At 46.5% G+C, this 26,649-nt stretch overlaps 1 protein-coding gene across 2 annotated transcripts in view; it reads right to left on the bottom strand.

Moving 5' to 3' along the window:
* DAB1 (DAB adaptor protein 1) overlaps positions 1–26,649 on the bottom strand; it is a 1,456,966-nt gene that overhangs the window by 324,325 nt on the left and 1,105,992 nt on the right. For both annotated transcript variants that reach the window (XM_045291934.1, XM_004699390.4), the window contains exon 4: positions 1,041–1,243. In XM_045291934.1, the coding sequence (XP_045147869.1) occupies positions 1,041–1,107 (67 nt within the window). In that variant the 5' untranslated portion in view covers positions 1,108–1,243. The remainder of the gene's footprint in view (positions 1–1,040; positions 1,244–26,649) is intronic.

Raw genomic sequence — 26,649 nt, 5'->3', positions numbered from 1 at the left:
CCTATAAATATAGGCACATAGATCTATTTCCCCATCATCATATATAAATATATTTTCATATGTACATTCAGACAGGGAAAGATATGACAAAATAATAATTTATAAATTATCAAGGGCTCAAGAGGGAGAGGGGAGCAGGGAGGGAGGGGAAAGATGAGGACCTAATGCCAGGGGCTTAAGTGGAGAGCAAATGTTGTGAGAATGATGAGGGCAATGAATGTACAAATGTGCTTTACACAATTGATGTGTGCATGGATTGTGATAAGAGTTGTATGAGCCCATAATAAAACGATTAAAAGAAAATGAATAGAAAAGTCAGACTTCAGATACACACTACTGAAACCAACCACCCAAACGCAAGTAATCTGTTGCTGAGGGTAAACAAAGCTCTCCCTGGAGGGTTGCCTAAGCTCCGCCCCCCCCCCCCCACACACACAGAATGGGTAGGAGTGAATTGAGCACAAGGGGGAGCATAAGAACAAGAAGGTTTAGCATGAGTTAATGGCCCAGTGGCCACCAATGTCACCAGCATCCGCGTCACCTGGGAGCTTGTGGGAAGTGCAACTCCTCAGATCACTTCAAGATGCCCAGAAGCAGGAACTCTGCTGGTGGGCCCAGCAGAGGGCGCTTCAGCAGCCCTCCTGTGACTGGTGCTGGCCGAGTTTGAGAACCCCTGGTAGTTCTCCATGGTGAGTGCCAAGGGACAGAATGCCCACAGGGGAAACCACGGCGGGGGGTGGGGAGGGTGTTCAGAGAGCGATGGGGCTGGAAAGATGGTCAGAAGGCATATTAGAAAGGGCTTCGTATATTATGAAAAGAATTTTGGATTTTACCCAGGGAAACACAGATCCGCTGCTCAAGTATTACCAAGAAACGAGTAACATCAACAGCAAATAATGCGCTGACTAACCCCGACGAAGCACACGATGCTGGTGGCGACAGACACGACATGCACCATCCGAAAGACCGCCTCTTGTGGAGCGGCGCAAGCCTCTTCCCCAAACAGAGACGCCTTGGACCAGGCGGAGACCCAGGCCTACCTTTCTTTCTGCACTCTTTCTTGGTGCTGGTTTTCACAGCGACTTGAAGCTCGGTCTCAGTTGACATCCTACTAAATCCTTAGTCCACTTCACACAGATCCCGGGCCTCGGCCAGGCTCATGGAGGACTCCTCTCCAAGAGAACCGCTCCTCCCTTCAGAAAGGACTCCCCAGGCGGCTCATTTCATTCACTCCTTCCGAGGGCTGCGAACCAACCGAGAGAGGCAGAAAGTCAGACTCATGCCCTGGGAAGGGAAGCAGAAATCACCAAGGGGGCAGGTGGTGGTGGTGGGGTGACCTGGCAGGCAAACATACGAAACAGACTGGTAAAGTCAGGAAGCAACTGGCAAGGTTTACAACAATAATAAAGGCATACACGCAGGTAAGCTTTCGACTTCTTTTTTTTCAACTTTTATTTTAGTTTACTTTATTTTTTGTTTTGTTTTTTAAAATTATTTTATTGGGGGCTCGTACAACTCTTATCACAATCTATACATCAATTTAATCAGGCATGTTTATACATATGTTGACTTCAATCTTTTCTAGACATTTACTTTCTATTGAGCCCTTGGTATCTGCTCTTTTTCTTCCCTTCCCTCGCCACCCCCATAACCCCCTGATAAACTGAACATTGTTATTATTTTCATCTTTCACACCAACCGCTGTCTCCCTTCCCACGTGTTTTCTGTTGTTCTTCCCCCGTAGTGGGGTGTATGGTTAAATGTCGATCATTGTGATTGGTTCCCCCTTTCTCCCTCCTCTCCCCCTCTTTCCTCTACCCTTCTGGTACCACTATTCCCACTCCTGTTCCTGGAATCCATGTGTCATGATCTCCCATCCCTGTCTATATTCTGGTCTAGTCTGAATTGAGAAGCAGCACTGGGGTCATGGTAGTGAGGGGTGAGGAAGCCTCAAGGAACCAGAGGAATATAGTGTTTCATTGATGCTTTATTGTACCCTGCCTATTACCAAGTCCCTATGACTCCTCATGATCGCCCCGGTGGTGTGCTTCTTCCATGTGGACTTGCTGCTTCACTCCTGAATGGCGGCTTGTGTAACTTCAAGCCTTTAAGACCCTAGACACTATATCTTTTAATAGCCGGGCACCATCCACCTTCTTTACCACATTTGCTTATGCACCATTTTGTCTTCAGCAATTGTGTAAGGAGCGTGAACATCTTAGACGGCCAACTGGTTAAAACAAAGTGTTCTTGTACTGGGGGAAGGTATGGGCAGAGGCCTGAAGTCCATCCCCTATCTCAGTGTATTGCTGTATAAATATATGTACATGAGCCAATACCTCTATTTTGTGCATTAATGTATTTACATATGTGCACTGCTATGTTGATACCTCCATCCATTGCTTTGCTTCCTTTGACCTTCCTCTGTTTCCTTTGACCTTCCTCCTGCCCCACGGTCACTTTCCCCTTATGTCTACCTCTTGGTACCTCCTCTTAGCTAGAGATCTTGGAGGCGAGGGTGGTGGGGGAAGAGGGCAGTGAGCAGGCTGCACCATGGACAGGGGAACAACGGGGGTGCTGCAGTCAATAACTAGGAGGAAATAGGGATCCGAGGTGGGGTGGGGGAGTGTCGAAGCTTGTGACTTCTAAGTGAGAGGCTGGCACTTCAAAATCCCTCAGAAGACAGGCTCGGGACCTGCTTCCAGAGGGTGCCAGTTTGGAAGACCGGCTGGAGTAGGTTCACCACATACCCATGGGGTGACGTCAATCCGACGGCAGCTGTCTGTTGTGTTTTGCTTGCTTTGTTTTTCATATAGCACAGAGAAGGAGGATCTATACAAGAAACTCTTTCTCAAACCAGCTAACTCACACTGAGAAATTTTTTTAATTTTCCCTGTTTTGTACATTCAAGCAGTAGATGGCACCCAGGACATATCTCAAAGCCAGGTTTCTTAACCAGCTTCATGGAGAGATTTCCAACCCATCCATCAGCCAAGCTTCCTGAGTGCCTTGGGTGCTAGAGCAGATCGTGGAAGCAACCTTGGTCTGTCCCATGGGCAGCAGCAGAAAGGGCGGGGAGCTGATAAACATGAGTAAGGTGACAAATGGGGACAGAGAAGTATTCTAACCAGACAACTCTAATGGTGAACCCCGGTGCCAGCTCTCAAAGCAGGCAAGCTCTGAATGTGAAGTGAGAAGAAGCAGACACACCTTCCCTTCATTCATTCATCGATAAATGCACTGCACAGGATTAGAAAACAGTCATCGAGTTGGTTCCTATTTGCAGTGACTTCGAGGACAGAGTAGAATTGCTCCCCCCTTGGGTTGAATGTAAATTTCAATGGGAGTAGAAAGCCTTATCTTCCTCATGAGGGGTTTTGAACTGCTGACTGGGTGGGTTAGCAGTCCAATACAAAAACCCACTCTGTTCCACACCTCCAACACTGTGCTAAGCGAAGAAAAAGGACAGCAAGGCTAACACAGCCACTTCTAGTACAGCGAGTGGTGAGTATGCATTCCTTAAACACAGCACCCTCAGCCTCTGCTTCACATACACCTCTCCGACCTCATTTCAACAGAAGGAATGAATTACTGAGCCAAATCAGCCCCAGTGACTATCAGATAGTTTGATCAGAGAGTTCTGTTGAAAGTAAACATTTCGCCTCTGATCTATTTATAAAGAGCTTTAGGAGAACGTCACCAGGAATAGACCTTCAGACTATCTAGGCGCGGCCTCGCACATCTCCCAGACATAAAATCACTGATTCTAGGAAAAGCTGACCTCAAATGCCGGTCTCGGCTCAAAACTCATCGCATGCCACACTCTCCATCGTGACCACCGCAGATGGCCTCCCCAGAAGCCTAGTCCACAAACCACATAGGAAGGCTGCATATGGGGAAACGCCACCCTTATCTAAAGATACTTGGGCTTTCCTCATTTTTCATTGATTCTTTAAATAAACCAACTGCTTCTGTATTGTGGTAGCTTGTGTGCTGCTATGATACTGGAAGTTATGCTCTCAGTATTTCAGATACCAGCAAACTCACACACGGTGAAAAGGTTTATGCAGAGCATCTAGACTCCAACAGACGAGGAAGAAAGGCGGGGTGATCTGCTTCCCACACGTAGCCCATGAAAACCTTATGTGTCACAACCTAATTGACGGACTTGCCCGCTCTGAACATGCCCTCAGGAGCACTCCGTAGCTGGTGGAAAACACCGTGTGATGAGACCGCGGGTCAGTGAGGCCCCGCAAGGCCTTTGGTGGGACCACAGCCACACATGACTCACAGAAGCCGGTCGTCATGAGGATGACGCAGGATCAGACGGGTTTTTTTGTTCTGCTGCACAAAGTCACTCCAATAGCAAAGCCTCATCTTCCTCATGAGGAGAGGCTGGCGGTTTTGAATTGCTGACTGGCACAAAGGCATTGCTACTGACCACAAAGGATAGCTGTTTGCTTTCGATCCTAAAGTTTAGGAGGTGCCGGCTACAGCTAAGGACAGTGACAAAGTACATTCTCCGAGAATGGAGCCCATGGAACAATCTGCAGGAGTACAGAGAGAGAACGACTGCTGTCACTCTACTCTAGGCCTGCTATCTGCAGCACCAGGCCACTTGTCACAGCCCCTCCCAACCTCAGTCCCGAAAATGGCAGTCACAAAATCAGCCATGTTTAACATATGGGCACAACTAATCTCAAAGATAATATTGACTGTTTTGATAAATATTTACTAAGGACCTATTATGGGCCAGGTGCAAATACTCATGGGCTCATGTTTGCCAACAGACAGTGTCTGTCAACCACTCTGGCCAGAGGTAAACAGTCACATCCGGATTCTGTCCTCAGAGACACACCCCATCCAGCAGAAAAGGCAGCCAGTAAAGACGTCTAATATAGACCAGAATGAAGGCAAGCAGACACAGCAGGCAAACTGGGGGGACGAAAGAGCACACATTCATTCTGCTTGGACGCACCAAGAAAACTTCAGAGAGAAGCCACACTCTGGAGTTCTGAAGGAGGATGCTAATGTCAACTGGCTAAGTGAAGAGATCAGCAGGTGCTCAATGGACACGACTTGGAATGTACAAGTAAATGCTTACCGCAAGCAGAAGGACCCGCGTGTGCAAAAGTGAGGAGGCTCAGCGTCAACGACCAAGCTAAGTCTACTACAGAGGTGACACACTTTCCCATCTTGCCTGGTTTTCCTTGTGTTGCTACCTTTCTCTGGAATCTCTCTTTGTAACAAAGTTGACCTTGACATCCACCCCTGAGGCTATCTCAGCTACCCCATGCAGAAGACTTTCCGATTCCTCCCTTAAGATGACATCGACTTTTTCCTCTGCGTTATGACGAGTTTGCTTTTATATTCCCTTTTTGGGCCAGTTTTAGAGTTCAGCTTCTTAGAAGGAGACGGAAGATGTTACTCAACCTCTTTGCCTCATCAAACAAACCCTCACTAGTTCATCACCTGTACGGTGGGGATAATAGCAATACCGCTGGCCCTCCGTATCTGTGGATTCAACACTTGTGGACCCAACGCAGGGGGAACAATTGATGAGGGGGTCGGAGCCACTGCTCATACTGTAAGAGGGAAAGGAAAGCACTGTTGTATTAGGTATTACGAGCAATCTCAGGATGATGGGATGCACACACAGAAGGATCTGTGGAGGTGATACACAAATACGGGGCCATTGTAATCAAGCATCTTGAGTATCTGTGGATCTTCGTGACCTGCAACCAGGCCCACATGGAGTTGCAATTGATAACTGCTAATAAAATGATCGCCTATGTTTTCTTACCCAAAGTCACAAGCCTATTACGTGACTTGGGGTCTCCATTATGATTCTTTCACGGCAAGCGAGGACGCTGAGGCAGCTTTCTGAGAACATGTTGCAGGGAGTGATAGGGTCTATGATGCCTGCACTATGCTGGTCTTTCTTACCCAAACCAACCCAACCGCCAGTCAGGGAGTTCTGACTCCGTGCAAGCCTATGGAGGGTTCCGGAGGCTGCACTTCTTTCCAGAAGGCCGAGCCACGGGGGGTTTCAACCACTGGCCTTACAGGTAGCCTTCCTACTCTCATAGGACAACTCCGACAGGGCTCAGTAAACCTAAACACAAACCACAAACATGGCCGTCGTGTGAGTTTGCTGACTCATATCCACCCTGTCGGACAAAGGAGAGCTGCCCCATGCCATGTGGGATTTCAAGACCGTAACTCTTCCCAGGAGTCGAAAGCCTCCTCTTTCTCCAGTCGAGCAGCTGGTGGTTCCAAACTGCTGACCTTGAAGTTAGCAGCCCAATGAGTAACCCTGCAGACCACCAGGGGTGCTCTCAGGGCTCCCAAGGAAAAGAATACGTGCTAGGTCGACCCTGAAGTCAGGGAGACAATACGGCTTTCCCGAAATTTCAGGGCCTTCCCGAAGTCCTTATAAACAGATAGTTTGAATTGCATCATTTTCTCTCCTTCAGCTTTACAAACCACAATAAGTCCCCTCTCCCGATTCCGTGCGGATCTCCAGAGCCACTTGTTTGACAAGATGTGATTGTGTTCAAGTGTTCCAAGCATTACTTGTCAATAGAAGCACACCCCTCTATCAATACAGAGAGGAGGCTGGTACCATTCAAAATAAAAACTGAAAATGGGGGAGCTGCTGTGCACAGGGCACCCACCACCCAGTGGGTCCTCCGATCTTGAATTTTCAAAACCCCAGAGGTTGGGCCAGCGCTGTGAAGAAACTCCAACTTATTTAGGAAATTCGCTTCTTTGTAATGAAGGAGATTAAAGTCCTCTGGGGTGAGCCACCACGTGGCAACTGAGATCATTTTCCCCAGTAAAAGCTGTGAAACCCTATCAGTTAAATTCAGGCTCACCGAGAATTTTGAAATGCTTCAATAATGTTTCTTTGCTCCGCACAATCTGCGGTAATTTAATATTCCTGAAGTGTGTCTGGTTTTTTATAATGAGCTCTTCAAATCTAAATGCGAATTATGTAACATTCTACTACAGCCACACAATCTCATAGACTTCTTCTAAAATGTAAAATCCTGTGTTTAGGGAGTCTGGGTGGAGGGCAAAACATCAACCCAGCAAGCAAAAAAAAGCAGATAAGACTTTGAAATGGAATTTTAATTTTTTACCGCAAAACACAAGCGTTTGGAGTAGCTACAATGAAACAAACACATAAACACACACATCACGGTGATGTAGATTCCCTCTCCCTTCATGTTGTCTCTCTCCTCGTATGATCAGAGAGCAAAACAACTCACCTTTATTGAGAAATCCTTGGGAGGGGGGGGTGCATGCATTCCACCTGCTTGGTGGCTAATCCAAAGGTAGAGTCCACCCTCTAGAAAAACCTGGAACTACACTTCAAAAAATTCAACCACTGAAACCCCCTGGAGCACAATTTGATTCTGACACACATGGAGTCACCACATGTGGACGTTGACCTAATGGCAAAAGGTAGGACCCACTCTATTTACACAGAATAATGCCCACGGTCTATGTTTGTTTCTCAGCTGCCCACGCCAGCACAGGGGCAGCCCACACGGCACCTCTCTTCATAACTTCACTCAAAATCCCTCCAGTTGTCTTTCAACAGACAAAGGAGTAGACAAAATGTGGTATTATTCATCCATAAAGAGTAATGAAATTCTGGCATGTGCGACAGTATGGATGAACTCTGAAACATTATATATACTAAGTGAATATACATTCCTTTCCCACTAGACCAACAGGTAACAGCATGATAAGCAGAGAAAAGATCGAAGATGTCCAGGATTTCATCTTGCGGATCCATATTCAGTGCTCCAGGAAGCAGCAGTCAAGGGGTCAAGTGACATTGCATTAGGTAAATCTGCTGCACAAAAGCTTTTTAAAGTGTTGAAAAGTAAGGATGTTACTTTGAGGACTACGGTGCACCTGACCCAAGCCCGGGTAAGGTCAATCCCCTCATATGCATAGGACAGTTGGACAATGAACAAGGACGGCCTTAGAAGAATTGATGCATTTGAAGCATGGCGCTGGTGAAGAATATTAAAAGCACCATGGGCTGCCAGATGGATAAACAAGTCTGGCTTGGAAGAGGTACAGCCAGAATGCTCCTAAGAGGCACGTATTGCCAGACTTTTGTCTCATGCACTTTTGACATGTTGTCAGTAAGATTAGTCCCTGGAGAAGGACATCATGCTTGATGACGTAGCAGGGCACTGACAAAGAAGGCGACCTTCCATAACACGGAATGACAGGTGGCTGCATCAACGGGCTCACACATGAAACAACTGTGCGGATGGCACCGGGCCAGGCGTGGTTTGTTCTCTGGTACACAGGGTCGCTATGAGTCGGAACCAACTCTGATGACAAGTGAAGTAGCTCAGGAACAAAACGTCCGATGCCACGCGGCTCCATGTACATGGAGTCTCTAGAACAGGTGCATTCATCATGATCAGCTTCCTGGCTGGCCAGGGACTGAGAAGAGAGAAAACTGGGGAGTGACTACCTGTGGTGTATGGAGATGTTTCAGAACTAGAGTGAGGGGATAATTACCCAACCCTGTGAATGTACTACATGCTCCTGGTGAGTGTTCACTTTAAATGGTTACTTTTAGGTTACGTGAATATTCTTTTAATTAAAAAAGGTCTTCTCTGTAAAGTCACGATGGATTAAAAAAGGAATCTGCAAACTGCTTATTGTAGCATGTGGGTCATTTTCTCAGCTTTCTCCAAACTGTAAATGACAGAAAAGAGACCATTTGTTGAAAAGGCACGAAGCTCCCCAAGCGTACAGGCCAGAAGCCCCAGTCAGCTCCCTCACCTACGGAAGTGGTTGCTCAGTGATTCGGCAGTTGGCTGCTCACCCACAGGTGGAGGGTGTGACCCCAACAGCAGCTCCTCAGGAGAAGGCCTTGTCTACTCTCCAAAAGAGTGTTGTTCCTGTTGCTGCTGCTGGTGTTGTTAAGTGCTGTCCAGTAGGTTCTGACTCGTGTCACGGACAGCCGAGCTGTGGTTAAATTCAAGGCCACTGTTGCACCCCCTGTGTCAATTCATCTCATGCGGGCCTTCCTCCTTTTCACTGATCTTCCTCGTGTACCAGGCAAGAGGCCCTTCTCCAGGGTCTGGTCTCTCCTGGTAACATGTCCAAAGTAGGTGGGAGGAAGTCTCCCTCCCTATCCTCACTTCCAAGGCCCATTCTGGCTGTACTTCTTCCGAGACAGATTTTGGTTGTTGTTTCCCATAAAGATTCCCACCCCAGAAAAACCTACAGGACTGTGCTACTTTGTCACCGGGTCACTTGAATCCACTTGATGGCATCATCAATGTTTGGTGTAGGAGGAAATGATGTTGAGAAGCAAGTTACGTTCAGATATCAAGCTTCTCCTCTTTTATTATTTTGGTTGCAAGGGAAGCCTCATTCTCACACAGAGGAGAAACTGGGCCATTGGGTCATCAAAGTTAACACCCTCAAAGCGTGGTGGATGGATATTACGTGATACCCTTGGACATGTGCCATCCCTTACATAGTATATCATGCAGTATTCCAGCCAGATATCCACTCAGACTATACACTTAAAAGAGAGGGGATGTGCATAGATGCTGTATTCTTCAAAATGATGAGACTGTGGGGCTCTTCATAAAATCAACTCTGTGTGACATCATGCATGTTAGGCTCAGTAATGTCTTTATAGGAAAATCCAACCAAGACATTTCAATGGCCTTAAGTTTAAACCGAGTACAATGCTGTATCTGATGCCCCTGAGTGGTACAAACAGAGGCACCTAGGAAGGCAGGCCTGGAGATAGATTGGCTCCTTGAAAATCCTAAGGGGCAGTTCTACTGTGCAACACAAGGGGGCTCCATGAGTTTGGATAGACTTAACAGCAACTAACCACAACCACAACCTTTTCGTGGTAATCATTTAAACTCATGGTGCTAGATACATAATCTGGTGTCAATTTGAGGGTTATGAATGAAGGGGTAGTCTAGCTGTCCATCAAGATAGAACCAATGAGGCCTCTCTGTGGGCATGGCCTTCCCCTGAGAATTCTGGGAAAACTCTGGTTTTCCCTCCAGAGAGCAGGGGAGACTCTCACTACTTCACTCCCTTGGAGACGCCCTACTGACAAGACACATGGAACTACACAAGTGCTCTGAGCTGGGGAAGTAACATGGACCTACCCTGATGCACCCAGATCTCTGAAGCCAGAGAAGCCACGTAGAGACCCCTGCCAGTCCTGAGATGCTTACACCGCCACTGGATCCAAAGACTTTCTACCCCCTGGCTCTGATCCTCCTGCATTCTGTCTCACTGCATCTGTTTCATGATCTCGGACATCGATATTGGACATATGGGCTCCTATTGGATTTATGGGCTCAGAATGGACTGGGTTGGGATGCTTTCTTAATGTACTTACCCTTTATATAAAACTCTCTCTTATACACATGAAACTCTATGGATTTGTTTCTTTAGTGTGCCTAGACTAACACACTCATTTAAAATCCTTTATACCTAGGCATAACTTCCTTTTTCAAGTTAATTGGAAACTAAAGAAGAGCGATCTGAGAACTTCCTGGTGGATTTTCTAGGGTAGAATCTAGAACTAAACATATTTAAACTGATTACCTATTTACTGGTCTGTAAAATGGGATCATGTTGGATAAAACTCATGAGATTAAATAAAGGAGAATAAAAGAGAGTTAAATAAAAATGCACTCGGAAAAATAAAAGTCCCATATCCCAGAGAGCCTAGTACTCTAATTACTCAGGTATCAGCAACCTTCAGCAAGGCAATGAAACACAATATGTCACTTTAATCAAACTCAAAGCTAACAAAAGTCAGAACCAGGATTTAGCAAGATTGAAGGAATTTATGTGACAGCAACAAAGACAGACTTCAGAACATTTCATTTAACTAATGGATCACACCGTTTCATTAAGTATTTATAGCACTGTGAAAATTCAATCCATTAACTCTTAGGGTATCAGGGGGGTGAAAAAAGTATACAAACCTTAAATAATTCCATTGATCTTTTCAATACTTAGGACCCTATACTGCACTCAACCATCTAAAATCCCCACCTTTAATACGTGAAAATCCTATCAGAGGAACTTAAAGAAGTAAACAGTGATGAGGCTACGTTTGACACCTGCCACCTATCACCATTAAAGCTACTTCAGTACTCTGAGTCTCAACTTCACTTGTAAGATGGGATTGCTGACTTTCCAGGGATTGCTTGGCTGATGGGAAACCGCCATGGACGAAGCTATGTGAAAGGCTGTCACAGGTGTTGTCTGATGTTCACTTCACACACTTAATCCTACCTCCCTGCCCCACCTTTCAGAGGCTCCTTCCCCCAAGTATAATACAGTTGCTTGATCTCCCCAACTCATCCTGCAATTCCCCCGCATTAGTGCCCAGTTACCTTGGGATCCCACCAGTCAGCTACACAGGGAAGATTCTTTAGGTAGGCAACACATAAGGAAGTAAATGTATTTATTCATTGAACAAATGTTCAGGAAAAACACCTCTTCAGTGCCAGGAACTGTGCTACATGCTAAGAGAGAGATAAACATGATAGAGTTCTAAGTACAAGGAGCTCAAGGTGTCATTAAGGAGGCAGGCAGAGTCACAAATCATGTGACAGAACTTGGAATAAAATAAATCATGTGCTATTGTTCAGGGACACAGAATACCAGCACCTACGTCAACCTGGAGGCAAAGAACACTGAAGACACCACGGGCGGCCGAAGAACAAAAATCGATCTTGGAAGAAACACAGCCAAAGCATCCCTTAGAAGCAAGGATGGCAAGACTTTGTCATCCTTACTGTCCACCCATCGCTAGAGAGGAGCATATGTTTGGTATAGTAGAGGGTCACCAACAAGCGTGGGGTGTCCTCTGTGAGATGGGCGGACATGTAGCTGCAATCCACTCAAAGCCCAACCACCATGAGCACGGCACAGGGCCAGAACACGTTTCCTTCTGCAGTACACATGGTCACTCTGAGTCGGAACCACCTCGAGAGCCACTCACACAACAAGGACACAACCTGGGACCAAACACTCAGAGGTGAGAGGGATGTGCAGAGGAGGTGATCCTTGACCTGAGTTCTGAAAGACTACTACATGTGAGTCAAGTAAAGGAGACAGGTGTTGCATAATGGCATGAAAGAGAGAATAGAAAAGCAATCATGGGAACTCAAACAGTAGAGCATGGCTAGAGACTAACAGAAGAGCTCGGATGATACACTGGTTACATGTGTTGGACGACTAACTACAAGGTGAGTGGTTCAAAACCACCAGCCATCCCCTCTGTGGGAGAAAGGGGGAACGTTCTACTCCTGTGAGGAGTTACAATCTGGTAAAAGGACAGGGGTTGTTCTACCCTGTCCTGCATGATCACTGTGAGTTGGCATCAACTCGATGGGAGTAAGTGAATAAGCAACAAGAGATGAGCCTACTGAAGGCACCAGAGGTTTGAAGGGGCAGCCTTTCAGGCAGTGTGAAAGAGGAGCTGGAATAAGGGCCTGTGGACCCTGAAGTCTGCCCTGAAAAGGAGCTAGCATCCGATGCGTAGGCAAGAACATAAACTGGGGCAAGAAGATGGAACAGGCACTGTCTAGTTATAATTGTTTTTGTTTTTAAAAAACTTAGTATTAGTATAAAACTTTAATATGCAAATCCCTAGGACAAGGAGCCCTGGTGGCATAGTAGTTACCTATTGGGCGGCTAACCTCCCTCAGGGTCAGCAGTTTGAAACCACCAGCCACTCCGTGCGAGAAAGATGAGGCTTTCTTTCGAGTCTCAGAGAGAGTTACAGTCTCAGAAAGCCACGGGGCAGTTCTAGCCCGTCCTACAGGGTTGCTGTGAGTGGAAATGGACTTGAAGGCAAGGAGACGTAATACTTCATATATAAAAAGTCAGCCCTGGGGGCAGAGTGCTACCTCCAGAACGATCCACTGATGGAGGTGGGAACTATGAGCACAAATGACCAGGGCTCCCCACAGTGGTTGACCAGGGGACTGGATCACCTGATCCTTCAAGACGGCACTAGGCCAGGCGTCTCCTAGAGACTGAAGGCCAGCAATCCGAGAGTCCGAGCAGTCCTGGGGCTCAGTAAGTGGGGTGGCTTCTGACGTGCAGGGCGTGTGGATCATGACAGGTGACACTGTCAAAGGGAGGGGCAGCCAAATGAGGGTCTATAAAACGATTGGGGCAGTGTTTCTGGAGAAATGTGTTACGTTTTAAGAAAAAATCTCTGCACTTAATGGTCACAACAAAAACATCTTTTGTAGGCCAGTGTAGGGGCATCAGACCCCCACGAGGCTTACACGCTAAGCTAGTTTTCTTCTTTGAACTGACTACTGTGCCCTCCCTGGGAGCACTGGCAGTGTAGTGACTCCACATGGCTAAGGGTTCCGTACGGCCTGGTGTGGGAGGCGGTGGGGGAATGCCATGCGTCACTACCACATTGGGCAACACAGCCCTAGTGATGACACCAGTGGGCGAGCGGCTACCCGTTCAAACTGAAACTCTTCACAGCTTCTGCCAAAGATACATTAAACAGATGACTACGTAGGGATCAAAAACCACCGGTGACGTATGTCCCCAATTCCTTTGAAACCTACCCATTCTATCGCAGGTTCCGTGCAAACCGGTTCCATTCAAAACCTTTCATGGCGGCAGTTACTGGGGCAAAGCGGGCCTCCCTGTGCTAGGTGCGGGCGTTAGAGAGAGAAGTACGGAAGTCTGGCACTGCTCCAGCCCCCAGAGAGAAGGGGGGTACAGGGGCCAACTCGCCTATCCATGCAAGGGGCTCAGAGGGCCACAACCCTCGCTGGCCTTTGAGGCATGTGCCCATTCCTCGTATTAATCCCACTAGCTTTCTAGAAGAGACTTTCTACTCCCACAGAGAGTTCAGTCTCAGAAACCCACAGGGCCATTCAGTCCCACCCTGTCCTACAGGGTCGCTCTGAGTGGGAACCACTGCGGCTATTCTACCTTGTCCTACAGGGTCGCTCTGAGTCAGAACCATCGAGGTTATTCTACCCTGTCCTCTGGGGCACTGGAGTCGGAATCCACTCCATAGCAGTGAGTCGGGGGAAGGGTGTGTGTGCATGGACAGGGGGGCGGGCGCTGAGCTGGATGGGCATCCTGTACTATCAGCGCTGCTCCCTGCCACCCCACAGCCCACCCCCACGTATCTGAGTAACAGGGAACTTGCTCTTCCCTGGGGACTAGCAAGAAGAAAAGATAAGGATTTAATGAGTACCCCAGCCCCCCAGCCCAGGGAAAGCTATTTTAAATAAACAAATGCAGTATTGGGCAACTTCCCCTGCTGATTTACCTAAATGATATATGGCTATTATTTACTATTCCTTCTACAAGCTGCATTTCATTACCTTCAAAGTTGACAATAGGTAAGAGGGCCTGGAGGCCACCACCTGTAAATGCAAGCCCAACAGGCCTGCAGCCATGGCCCCAGCCTGCCTGGCTGCTGAGGTGGACCTGGGAGGCTGGGGAGTGACTGCAAAGCCCCCACCCCACCCCACTACCCCCTACTGCCCACCACATTCCTATGAGTGTGATCAGCAGCCTTGTGCTTCTGGTCACCTCCCTTTCTGCTGCAATGTAGTAGACCACTGGCCGTGCCACCCTCTGCCTTCTTCTCACCATCGTGTGTGTGTGTGTGTGTGTGTGTGTGTGTGTGTGTGTGTGTGTGTGTCTTCCTTCCATTACCACATCCTCGTTATTGTTTTCGGAGCAGCTCTACCCCCGACCTCTCCTCTCAAACATCAAATTCTTATCACCTTTATTTGGGGAGGGGAAAAAACAGGAGCAAAGAAAAGGGCCCTGTCATCTTCCTTCCCTTCACTAATGACCCGCCAGTCCAATCTCCGTTACTGTAAAATGGGACACAGATTGCTCAGATTTTCTCTACAAAAGGCTCTGCACTTGGCGGGAAGCAACCCAATTTCCACAATTATCTCCCTGACAAAAAGCATATGCAACAGCAATCACCGTGGGGTCTGTGTTTTCCCAGGATCTTAAGCAGGGATGGAGGCTCTGACAAAGGACGAGCCTTTCTTTCTCTTTTGTTTTGTTTCCTGATTTGCAAGTGTATTTATTTGAACCATCACACAAAAGCATAACAATTCAACCCTGTTTGCCACAGACTGAGCAAGTCACCTCCACGGGGAGAGAGTGGCTGGTGTTCGTTCAGCTGTTTTCTCCCCACAGAATACCCTCGGGCAGCATCAAGCATCAAGCAGAAATGAATCCCAGTTCCTGCTCCGGACACTCGGGCATGGCCTGGACCCCTGGGCACGTGCACGCTCCCTGTGCGCACTCTGCACCTCCACCAGCAGAGTGGCTGAGACAGCCTAGGGCAGAAGCTTCTGAACTTGCCTCACGTTGGAATCACCTGGGGATCTGGGAAACAGGCATCAATGCTTGTTGCTTACCCCCAAGAGTCTCATTTAATTAACAGCATTGGAGCAGTTAAAAACTCTCTGGGAGATTCCAATGTACAGCAAAGTTGGCGAACCAGTGGCATAGTGGTTCAGAAAATTCCCATGAGCACCTCAGTGGACCTGGTATTTAAGGAACTTGAGCCTGAATGCATGCACTACAAACCTCATAGAGTCCCTCACTGTTATACAAAAGGCTTATGACATCAAGATTGTGAATTGGTTGACAGTTTTGATGCCATGCCTAGCCAGCAGTATTTAGTAAATACAATCCCTAACTACCACATGGAGTGAAATCCGTCAGTCATGAAAGGACAAATGTTATATGACCCCGTAGAGAGATGATAGCTAGAATAGACGCATGCACTAAGACCAGAGCTTATTAGTGGCTGCCAGGGACAAAGGGGATGGGGAAAATAGAAAGTATTTCTTACGTGGTACTGATAGTTTTGGTATGGGCAATGAAGATAATTTGGAAATGAATGGAAGCTATAGTTATACAACTAGGTGAATGTAATCAGTGTCGCTGAATGGTATGCAGAAAAGTGGTTATAATGACAAAAATATATTTCGGTACTTTTATTTCACCACAACACAAGTTTATTATGATTTTTAAAGCTTCTGTCTCCTAGAGTTGTGGAGACTACATGGAGGACAGAACAGAACATTAAGAAGAGTAACTAGCACAAGGCCAGCAGTCAATACATATTAGCTAATCTCCCTGGACAAACAGAAAAGGGATCCCTAAGAATATAGTAAGGGGTACCTCCCCCCAAACCCAGAATTGTCCTGGGTGGAGTGGAGCTTTCATAGTATGCATTTTTCCTGCTAGCTGAGCATCAAGCAACTTGCTCTGAGTTAGTGCATCCAGTCGGTGTTACCTAGGAAGCTTGTCCCTAGTCACCATGAACTTTTTTTGTAAAAGTAGTTTTGCTCAAACCTTGTTTTTTGTGATGGCTGATTTAAGAGAGCAACATGCCGCTGTGAAATTTTCCTTCTTGGGAAAAATGCCGCCGAAATTGGTGTGATATTGAACACTGATTACAAAGACAGTGCTATGGGAAAATTCAAGTGTATGAGTGGTTTTCTCATTTCAAAAAGGGTGAAATGTCAATTGATGATAAACCTTGTTCTAGATGTCCGTCAACTTTCTGAATGGACAAAAATGTTGACTTGTCATAGAGTTGGACTTCGGTACACCAGGTCAGGCTGTTTATCAAGCTTTCTATTTAGAGGTTCTGAAAAGATTGCCTAATAGTTGCAACCCAAAAATGGCCTGATTTGTGGCAGACAGGGACTGGTTTTGCCACAATAATGCACCTGCTCATGCAGCCATCTCATTGCGCCAGTTTTTTTGGCAAAAAACTACGCCTCTCTTGCCCCACGCACCTAATTCACTTGACCTCACTTCATGCAACTCCTTTTTGTTTCTGCAAATGAGGAGGGATGGGCGTGAAAGGACAGCAATTTGAAGACATAGAAGAGTGAAGAAAAAAACCGAGGGAGGTGCTGTCAGCAATCCAAACAGATGAGTTTGAAAAATGTTTCCAAGAATGGAATCACAGATTTGACAAAAATGTTAAGTGTCATGGAGAGTACTTTGAAGGTAATAAGGTTATTTTGTTTTTAAAAAATTAATTATATAGCTTTGGGGGGAAAAATCCATTGGGGGCGTACCCCCTCGTATGCCAAATATACTGGCTGTATTAAGAGAACATAATATCTCTGTGCAGTGTTTATGACATAGTGGTTAAGTAAGGGCTTATCATATGATGATAAAATGCCCATTCCATCATCGCTGAGACCAAACTTAGATATTTTGATTTTGGATTTCAAAGTGATATCGTTAGATAAGACTTTTGGAATTTGAGTTGATGAGACCCTGGCAGAACAAGGAATTAAGGAAATTTATTTTGCCTCATATGGGGACGATGTGACTGTGGGGGCTGAAAAATCGGGTTGTGGTGGGCTAGAGTATGACTCTACACCTTCCACCTCCGAATCTGTGATTACCATCAGCTGACATTAAATAAGGCAGATTACCCCTCTCTAAGGCATTGGATCTCATCAAACTAACTGAAGGCTTTAAAAGCAAAAATGGAGATTTCCTGAAGAAGCAAGCAATTCTGCATCAAAACTGTAATAAAGAAATCGTGCTGAGTTTCCAGCCTGCCCTATAAATGTTGGCCTTTCCGGCCCCTGCAACCACTTGAAAAGGTTCCTAAAAATCTATCTCCATCTTTCCTTTCTCCTCTCTCCCTCTCGGCTCCCTCTCTCTTCAAGCACTTAATGCAGGCACTGCTGGTCATGGGATCAGAAATGAAGAGCTGCACAGAGAGGAGTCATGTGGCAGCGAGGCCCTGACCTGGCAGGAGCTGTGAGTCGGCAGATGGACAAGTAGGAGAAACCTCAGCCTCCAGCTTATGGTGGCTCCGCCCCAACAACAGGGGTCATCAATAGGGTCTTCAGAGGACCATTTTCTGAAGTAGACTGCTAGGCCTGTCTTTCTGGTTTGTCTTTGCCTGGAAGTTCCTTTGAAACTTGTTCAGCATCATACAGCACCACACAAGTCTCCAGTGACAGATGGGTGGTAATGGTGCTTAAGGTGTAGACACGGACCAGGTCTCCCACGTGAAAGGCAAGAGTTCTACTACTGAACTATCATTACCACCACCAGGAATCACTACATGTGTGTGTATATGTATACGAATATGTATATATATGTGTGTGTGTGTATATATATATATAAATAAAATGAGGAGAGCGTGGGATCACTTTCATCAAGAGAATCTGAAGGCACTCAATGCAGGGAGGAAGCTAAGGCCAGTGTGATGGCTGCACCCATTCCCTGAGAGATATGCGAGATACTCCGGCCCTGAAATCTCTGGGAGATCAGGCTGTATGGCAAGTCCTAGACTCCAGCGAAGCTTCCCCTGCATTACGTATTCCTATACCTGATCTTATCATCCGACACTCCTTTCTAGGGGGTCTGCAGCAAACACCCGGAGGGTTGCACTTGGTACAATGATCAATACCTCTCCTCAGATCCCATTTATTGGTCACAGTTAGACTGTGTGTGCAACTGGCAAGGAGAAAAGAGCATGTGCATCAGAATCTCCCAGATGTCCCTCAGGATTCCAAATCCTAATTCCTTCAGCAAGTCCCTTGAAGGCTTTGTGCCTCAATTTCTACCTCTGTAATGTTGAGATGTTGGGACCTTACCCCTAATGGTTGCTAGATAGAATAAAAAAGTAATATATGTAAATTGCCCAGTACCAGCAGAAGCCTTTATTACATATTGTTGGCCTTTCTTCCCTCTATTCATTTGCATCTAGCTCTTTGGAATGATAATGGAGGCATTTCCAATATTTATTTCCTATACCACACACCCTTTGGTTTTTTTCAATGCACACTTGTCAAAGAGGAAACAAAGAGCACAAAATGATTTCGGCTGTGCTCTGAGATCTGTCTTCTGTGCCACCTTGACCTGATCTGCAAACTCCATTCCAGCTCAGCTTCCCAACTCATTCGGTTCCTCGTCTTCATATGACATGCATGCTGGCGTCATGTTAGGTTGGTCACAGACTGCAGAGCTCACAAGCCTTGGCCATCCTAAGACAACCCACTTCCTCTAAAGCACCCCACTTTGCAGACTGCTGCATCCGTCCGTGGCCCAGCAGGAAGCAGTGAACACACTCCATCTAAGAAGAACTGCAGCGAGGCTGGTAAAGGGATTATTTACACACGGACAACCTGTGTTGCAAGAAAATCCCACAAGACAGTACAGTCTTCAGAGAACAGAATGGCACACGGGTCATCCTAGACCTCAAAGGATGAGGGGGGAGAAGCTATCAGAACTAGAGGGAGCCCTGTAGAGAAGGTCGCCTTCAAGAAGCTGTGACTTCCCAGTGATGGGACAGGGCAAGCCCAGGATAAGCCATCAGGGAGAAACCTGGGGTCAAAAATACAGGCGAACAGTCCTTTCGGCCTCCTGTTGGGACTCACCTGTAGCTAATTCCAAGAAGTCAAGGGACAAGGAAACGCACACTTCGTGCCCACACTGGTCCGCCTCCCAGAGAAAGGCAAGACAACTACCCAAGAGACAAACTACGATCCTTCTTTTCCATGCAGTTTCCGTTGTTGTTGTTGTTTTGAGTTTGTTTGTTTGAACCATAGCCCTTATTCCTCAAACAAAGTTCCTAAGAAACTTCCTGTTTGTTATGTATCCTTGAGGTAGGGCATAAAACCGAATCGAACCGAACCAAACCCTATAGGACAGAGTAGAACGGACCCCTGTAAGGGACTTCTGAGGCTGTAAATTTTTACAGGAGCAGAAGCCTCGTTTATCTCCAATAAAGTGTTTGGTAGGTTTGAATCATTGACCTTGTAGTTAGCAGACGAATACATACCCCTCTCTGCCATCAGAACTCCGTAGAGTACAGACTAGAGGGGAGAAATGAAAAAAGCACAGAATCGCTTTTATATAAACCTCTGTCCTCTAGCCAGGAGCCCAGCGGTCCAGTGGTTGCGCTGCTAACCACAAGGGCAGTGGCTGGAAAATACCAGCTGCTCCTCCGGAGAAAGACCGGGCTTTCTCTTGCTGTGCAGTCTCCCAAGCCCACGGGGGTAGCTCTACCCTTTCCTATGGGGTCCCTATGAGGCCTCCTCAACTCGATGGCAATAAGTTTAATTTCGGTTTGACTGTTGCCTAGGTTCTCTGCTGATTATTGTACACTCCTCATCTAGTTAAATTTCTGTCTAATTCAATAGACTTTTATAATATATTATTAGCACCATATACTCTACTTCAGGTTAAGTTCTCACAAGGCATGTCTTCCCACTTTCCCTCCAATGTTCTAGGTCATTGGTGGAGCTAAATAAATACTTACAGTTCAAGAAAGTTGGTCTTATTAGCCACACTTTGTGGCACTGGGAACCAAGGCAGAGAATTGATTAAATAACTAGTCCCTGGTCTCAATTCTACTCCCAAGACCCAGATATAGTACCGAAGTATGTCTAAATCCAAACACCATACTGTCTCCATAAAACTACCCTTGTATAAATGGTTCAGTTTTTAATCTACCTATGTCTTGTATCCATCACCTATCTGTCCACTTGCCCCCCATTTGTCCATTGTGCGATGGCTTGCACAATGATTGCTGTGACACTGTAAGGTCTGTCACCTGTATTTCAAACACCACCAGGGTTGCCTGGGGGGGGGGCAAGGGGGGAGGGAATCTAGGACGGAGGAGCCTCTCGGGACCGGGTTTTAATTATGAAGGGTACACTAGGAAGGGGGGGGGGGCGGGGTATGTTTGAGCAGAACTTCTAGACTGAGGCAGACAAGGAAAAAGATTAGCCCAGGAATACTTTGTGAGTTAAACATTCTCTGACTCATTTGTTTGGTACACATCATCAGTGTGATGGGCATGTTTGGAGAAGCAGCAGGCCAATGGGGGCTCTGGGTCTCAATGAGATGGATTCACATGGTAGCCTCCCTAGTTATCCCTTGTTATTTTCTGTTCTCTCTAGTTATTTGTAACCACATGTGATGTAGTACCAGAGAGCAATCTAGCCTGTCCTCATAAAGTCACCAGGAGTCAGCGTTTGCCAATCAGTCTCTGAAAACAGCACATCTCATGTGTAGAAGAGTGCAGATAATCTGAAGACATAGGTGGTCTTCAACTCCAAGTGCATCTCTCTCTGGCCCTACACTTATGAGATGCAAGCAAGCCCCCATGTAAATCTCAACTGAATATGCCAAGTCGCAGAATCTTTGAAATCCCCACAATTCTATTTTTTCTTCAGTTTAAAAATAACCTGTTTAGCCAAACCACTCAGAAATGTCTATTCCTTCTTAAAACAATTTTTCTACACACATCTCATATTGGGATTCACAACTCGTCACTCCCACAAGAAATACCCACAGGCTCCTTGTCTGTTCAGGCAAGCACTTAGTAAATTCGGAAAACAGTTTAGATTAATTTCTGCCTGCCAAGTGCCAAGACTGAGGAGACATCTCGGGCAAAGTTCTCAAAGAAAGATGATGTTCATTTACTTAAGCATATCCGAGAGCATTTTAAACACGGACTCTTTGAATTAAAGTCTTTATTACCAATAGAAATAATAATACTAATAGTAAAATGAATAATACAACTGCAGCACTATTACCTCCCGAATGTTTCTAAACGCCCCCGAGTGCCTTCCTGACACTTCCTCATTAACTCCTCTGCCTTCTCTGCTGGCGAGCAAAGGTGAGCTGTGTGAGCTCCGGGAAGGTTGAGGCCCGAGGCCCAAGCAACTCACTTCCTCCACTCCACACTCACCTCCCATTTTCGTTTAATAGAAAGACCACAACCTCTGTCAGAATGTAGCAACGGGGTGTCTGTGTGTGTGTCAGTGTGTGCGTCAGCGTGTGCGTGTCAGTGTGTCAATGTGTGTCAGGGTATGTGTGTCTGTGTGTGTCAGGGTGTGTATGGGGGGCGGTGTGCGCGCGCACGCAGGGGCTGCCAGTGAGTGAGAAGGAAGACACCAAATGACGGTCTATAACTTGAGCAGTGGGGCTGCCAGTGAGTGAGAAGGAAGACACCAAATGACGGTCTATAACTTGAGCAGTGTTTCAACAGAAAAGTGTTGTTGTTTTTTTAAACATTTTATTAGGGGCTCATACAACTGTTATCGCAATCTACACACATCAATTGTGTAAAGCGCATTTGTACATCATTCTCAAAACATTTTCTCTCCACTTAAACCCCGACATCAGGTCCTCATTTTTCCCCTCCCTCCCTGCTCCCCCCTCCCTCATGAGCCCTTGATAGTTTATAAATTGGTATTTTGTCATATCTTGCCCTGTCCAACATCTCCCTTCACCCACTTTTTGGTTGTCTGTCCCCCAGGGAGGAGGTCACACACAGTGTTGTTGTTTTTTAAAGAAGTTATTCTTATAGTTATTTTTAACCACCAAAAGCATTTTTCGTAACCCAGATTATTATCGAAGTACCAACCTATAAGATGAAAACTGTGCTGAACTTCCTTTTTGAGTCTGCTACAGCAGCCTCGTCAGACAGCCACTGTCATTTAATCACAATGACACTGTGAATCCGGTGGGTGTGATTATACGCTACAGGTGGCAGGCACAACCTGTTGCTTCCCTGGTGCCTTTGTTTGTAACTCACCGATCTTGTCAAATGTTCTGGTGTTTTAGGCACAGCATTGGTGGGTGAGTCATATTTGTGAACTAGTAAACAATAGGGCTCTGGTGATGTAGTGGCTTTGGGTTGGGCTGGAATCTGAAAGAAAGGTCAGCAGTTCAGAACCACTGGCTGCTCAGCAGGATAAAGACTTAGCTTTCCACTTTCACAAAGAGTTACGGTCTCGGAAACCCCCAGGGGCAGTTCCACCCTGTGCTCCACACACTGTGAGTTGGCGTGGACTCAATGGCAATGAGTTTGTGAGTATCAAGAGCAATTTTGAGAATGAAGTAGTGGTTAAAGGAAAGCCCGAAACAAACAACACCCCCCCCCCCCAACAAACAAACAAGCTCACTGCCACAGAGGACTGTACTTTTTTATGGGAGTGTGAGTCCAGTCTTTCTCCCTTGGAACTGCTGGTGCTTTAGAACTGCCGACCATGTGGACTGCAGCCCAACCCGTAACCACTACAGCACCAGGGCTCCGGTAAAGGAAAAGGAGGCGAAAAGTTAAAAACAAAACAAAAGAAAAACCTCTGCTCCGTCACTAATAATGGTGTAATCCAAAGTCAATTTTGTGGTTAGCATTCATAGAAATTAAGAAATATCACATTTGAGAAATTTACTACCATACAAGAGGGAGGCCTTGAAAACATGTGGAAAAAACGTTATTTAAAAGTTTATGGGGATAATAAACTCAGACCTTGACACGAAAAAAAAAAAAAAAGTTTATGGGATTTTTTCCACACAAGATTTTTAAAGCCCCTCATGCGGATTCTCAATGTTTAATACCAATCATAAGCATTATGAAGGATTCTGTGAGGCTAGGAGAGAGGCGAGGGGCAGGGAGAAGGGGTTGATATCAGGACCAGGGCACTGGGTGACATCCACCCGAGGAAGCCAGGAGAAAGGACCTGTCCCGAGCAGGGCGCCATCAGGTGACCGCTGGGCACACCCAGGTGACATAGCCTTTGTAACCACTGCCATGGGTGCCCAACGACGACGACGGTCCCTTCTGCACTCTCCATGGCAAATCGGGGACCTGTGTAGGTGCCTCCATTTGTCAAGGGCTGCATAAGCTGAGCAGACCCCCTTCAGTTTCCCCGCGAGTCTATGGGGGCTTCAACAAGAGTTCGTGGGAAAATCCCATGATCTTTTCATTCCACTCTTCCACAACAAGTTGAAGCCCGCCATACGGGCTGGAAATGGGCTCAACTGCTAGGTCTCTGCACCCCCAGCTCTTTTATTTACCTCTATAAATATTAACTGGGTTCATTAAAAACAAACAAACATAAAGCTCACTGCCATGGAGTCAATACTGACTCCTCGTGACCCCTTGTGGGCTGCTGCGACGGGAACTGTCTAAGGGAGTGGAAAGCCCAGTCTTTCTCCCAAGGAGCTGCTGCTGGTGGTTTCCAACTGCTGACCACAGAGGGCGCAGCCCGACGCCTAACCCTTTCACCAGCGGGGCTCCCAGGGTACATATTCGGTTTCTTTTATTTGAACATCAGCTCTCACAGTCCACGGTGCATAGTAGGGCTCACATTAACACAGTGGTGGTGGTGGTGGGGTCAGTGAAAGGAAGGCAGGGTCTCAGGTGCCAGGCCATGAGCTGGCCTTAGGCGTGCCTGGGTGTCACTTGCCTACTGAAGAAGAACTTGGCAGTTCACATCCATTCAGAAAATCCTCAGAACAGACCTGGGGATTTGCTTCCTCCAAAGGCCACAGTGTGGCAACCCCTGTGGCACGCTGTCCTCTGTACACAGGGAGTCCCCAGGAATCACAGTGAACCATGGCACAGACACCAGTGGCTCCCACTAGCAAGACCACACCTCTCCCCACCTGCTGAATCTCTGCACCAGTGCCCCCCTTCTTACCCCCACCTGCCCCGGCTACCAACAGGCCAAAGTCTGTGGGGCCCAGGCCCCATGATGATAATTCCTCCTTCACTGGGGGAAAATGCAGCCTTTGAACCTGAAAACTGATACAGTTAGCATTACAGTATTCATTAGGGATAGAAAGAGCCAGCTAACAGGATTCATACTAAAAAGCTTCCAAGAGCTAACTTGGTAAATGAGTTACTCCAGATTTCTAACTGGGTTATCGCTAAAGCATAGACCTGTTTTGATTGGGTTTCCATGAACTGTTTCCAGAAAGCAGCTTTCTGGTCTTGTAAACTGCCATTCAGTCAACATGTGTGATTCTCCGGTGTTACCATTGACTGTCTACCAGGAAGGAACGGTCACAAGAGGAAGATGGTGCCCCTCAGGAATCCTGGGGAGGGAGGGAAGCACACCGATACTCACAGGGCGGAAAACCGGGAAGACGTCAAGACACTCCTTTGAAATGTTTCGTGAAAGCTACGAACCCTCTCCCTAGATGGAAGTCCACGCACACCACATTTAGTACACAATTTTAATGAGTTTAGAGACTTCTTGAAGCTACGCTAGGAAGAATTTAAAATGTGAGGTGAGGATTAAGAAGAAAAATCAAAAGTGAAATGTAAACCTAGCATGTCTTTAGGGCACATTAAAAAAGCTGTCAGTGGGATGTACATTGACTTTTCAGCTTCTAACTTTTATCTTTCCATTCTGTGGGTTCAGGACTAGAAAATCACAATAACGTAAGAAGTTGCTGCCAAGCCTTGGAAGACTCTGCAGGTAGAGTACCCAGATTGTTTAAGACCCTGGCGACAATGGAAAATAAGGTCTTTTTTTTTTTTGGTCCTCATTTAAAAAGACTGGCTAGCTGAGGCACTGAGAGGAAAGACGGTTTACCCACTGCTCCAGGACTAGGGGGTGGCTGTGTTTCAGTTAGGATTCAAATCTGCCTCTTCCAGGCTTGTGTTTTGAAGCTGGAAGTTGGATGTCATGTGGTCTTGTGGCATTTATTCTTCATCTTCCCAGCTATAGAGACTATACCTTGGAGGGGCTGAAGGAGTTTCCCAAATAAAAACACAGACTCAGAACAAGGCCACTTGACCTCTCGTCCATTTCTGACCTCATTATTACAGCCTTTGTACAAACACCTTCCCCTATGATTTCACTAGATAACTTCTAACTCCGCTCATTTTTTACACAGTTCTTAAGACCGTGGTATTTTTATTATATTTCAAAAAAGCACAAAACAAACTTTTATAAGGACTGAAAGGAAAATAAGATCTGTCCACAATAGAGAAAGAGTCATCCCATTCAAAATGGAATTCCTGGAACATCCCAGAGACGGTGCACTAAACACTCGCTTAGAACTTCAGATACAGGGAGAGAGTGCTCAGCGAACTTCCCCCTGCCGCCCCTTACTCAAGGGAAATATTTCAGCGTACGAAAAGCAACTAGACCCCAAGAACCTACGCAAATTAATTCCTAATAAAAAGCTGAACTCAGAGATAAAAATGTTTTAAATTAAATTCTATGTTACCTTATCCATGTGCGCACGGTGCACAGCTAAGCTCCTGAAGAGACAGCTGTGCTGACACTGGTGGGAGCCCCGAGAAAGACACTGGGGGAGCCCCGGACAAAGGGCACAGCTGAGAGGGCAATTCTTGGAGCAGAAGTCATCGTCAGAGGAGTGTGGCAAGCACAGTCTGAGTAGAGGCAGTAAGTGCTCTGCCTAGCTGACCTTCAGGACAAGGGGCACTATAACGCAGACCCCGCCTCTCCAAACACCCACATTTACTAGATCAACACGTTGCTTAATTTACGGCGCACAGGCTGTTCGCCATGTATTATTCAGTGGTGGAAATGCTCTGCGCGTGCTAGTGGAGGGAGAGCGGCGGAGAAACAAATCAATCAAATATAAAATATATGTCAGGTTCGGGCAATGCTGATGGAGAAAAATAACGTGAGAGAGAGGAGTCAGACGTAATCTGGAGTGATACACTTGTTTCTCCGGTGGCCATGGTGGTCTCACTGAGAGAACCTTGAACAGCCTGACAGCCATAGGGTTGATTCTAACGCACAGCGAGCCTCTGGGCACCAGCCATGCAGA

This window comes from Echinops telfairi, unplaced genomic scaffold, assembly GCF_000313985.2.
Source record: "Echinops telfairi isolate 266 unplaced genomic scaffold, ASM31398v2 ScPeMD7_443;HRSCAF=831, whole genome shotgun sequence".
In the NCBI taxonomy this organism is placed as follows: domain Eukaryota; kingdom Metazoa; phylum Chordata; class Mammalia; order Afrosoricida; family Tenrecidae; genus Echinops; species Echinops telfairi.
This window is presented reverse-complemented; position numbering and strand designations above follow the sequence as displayed.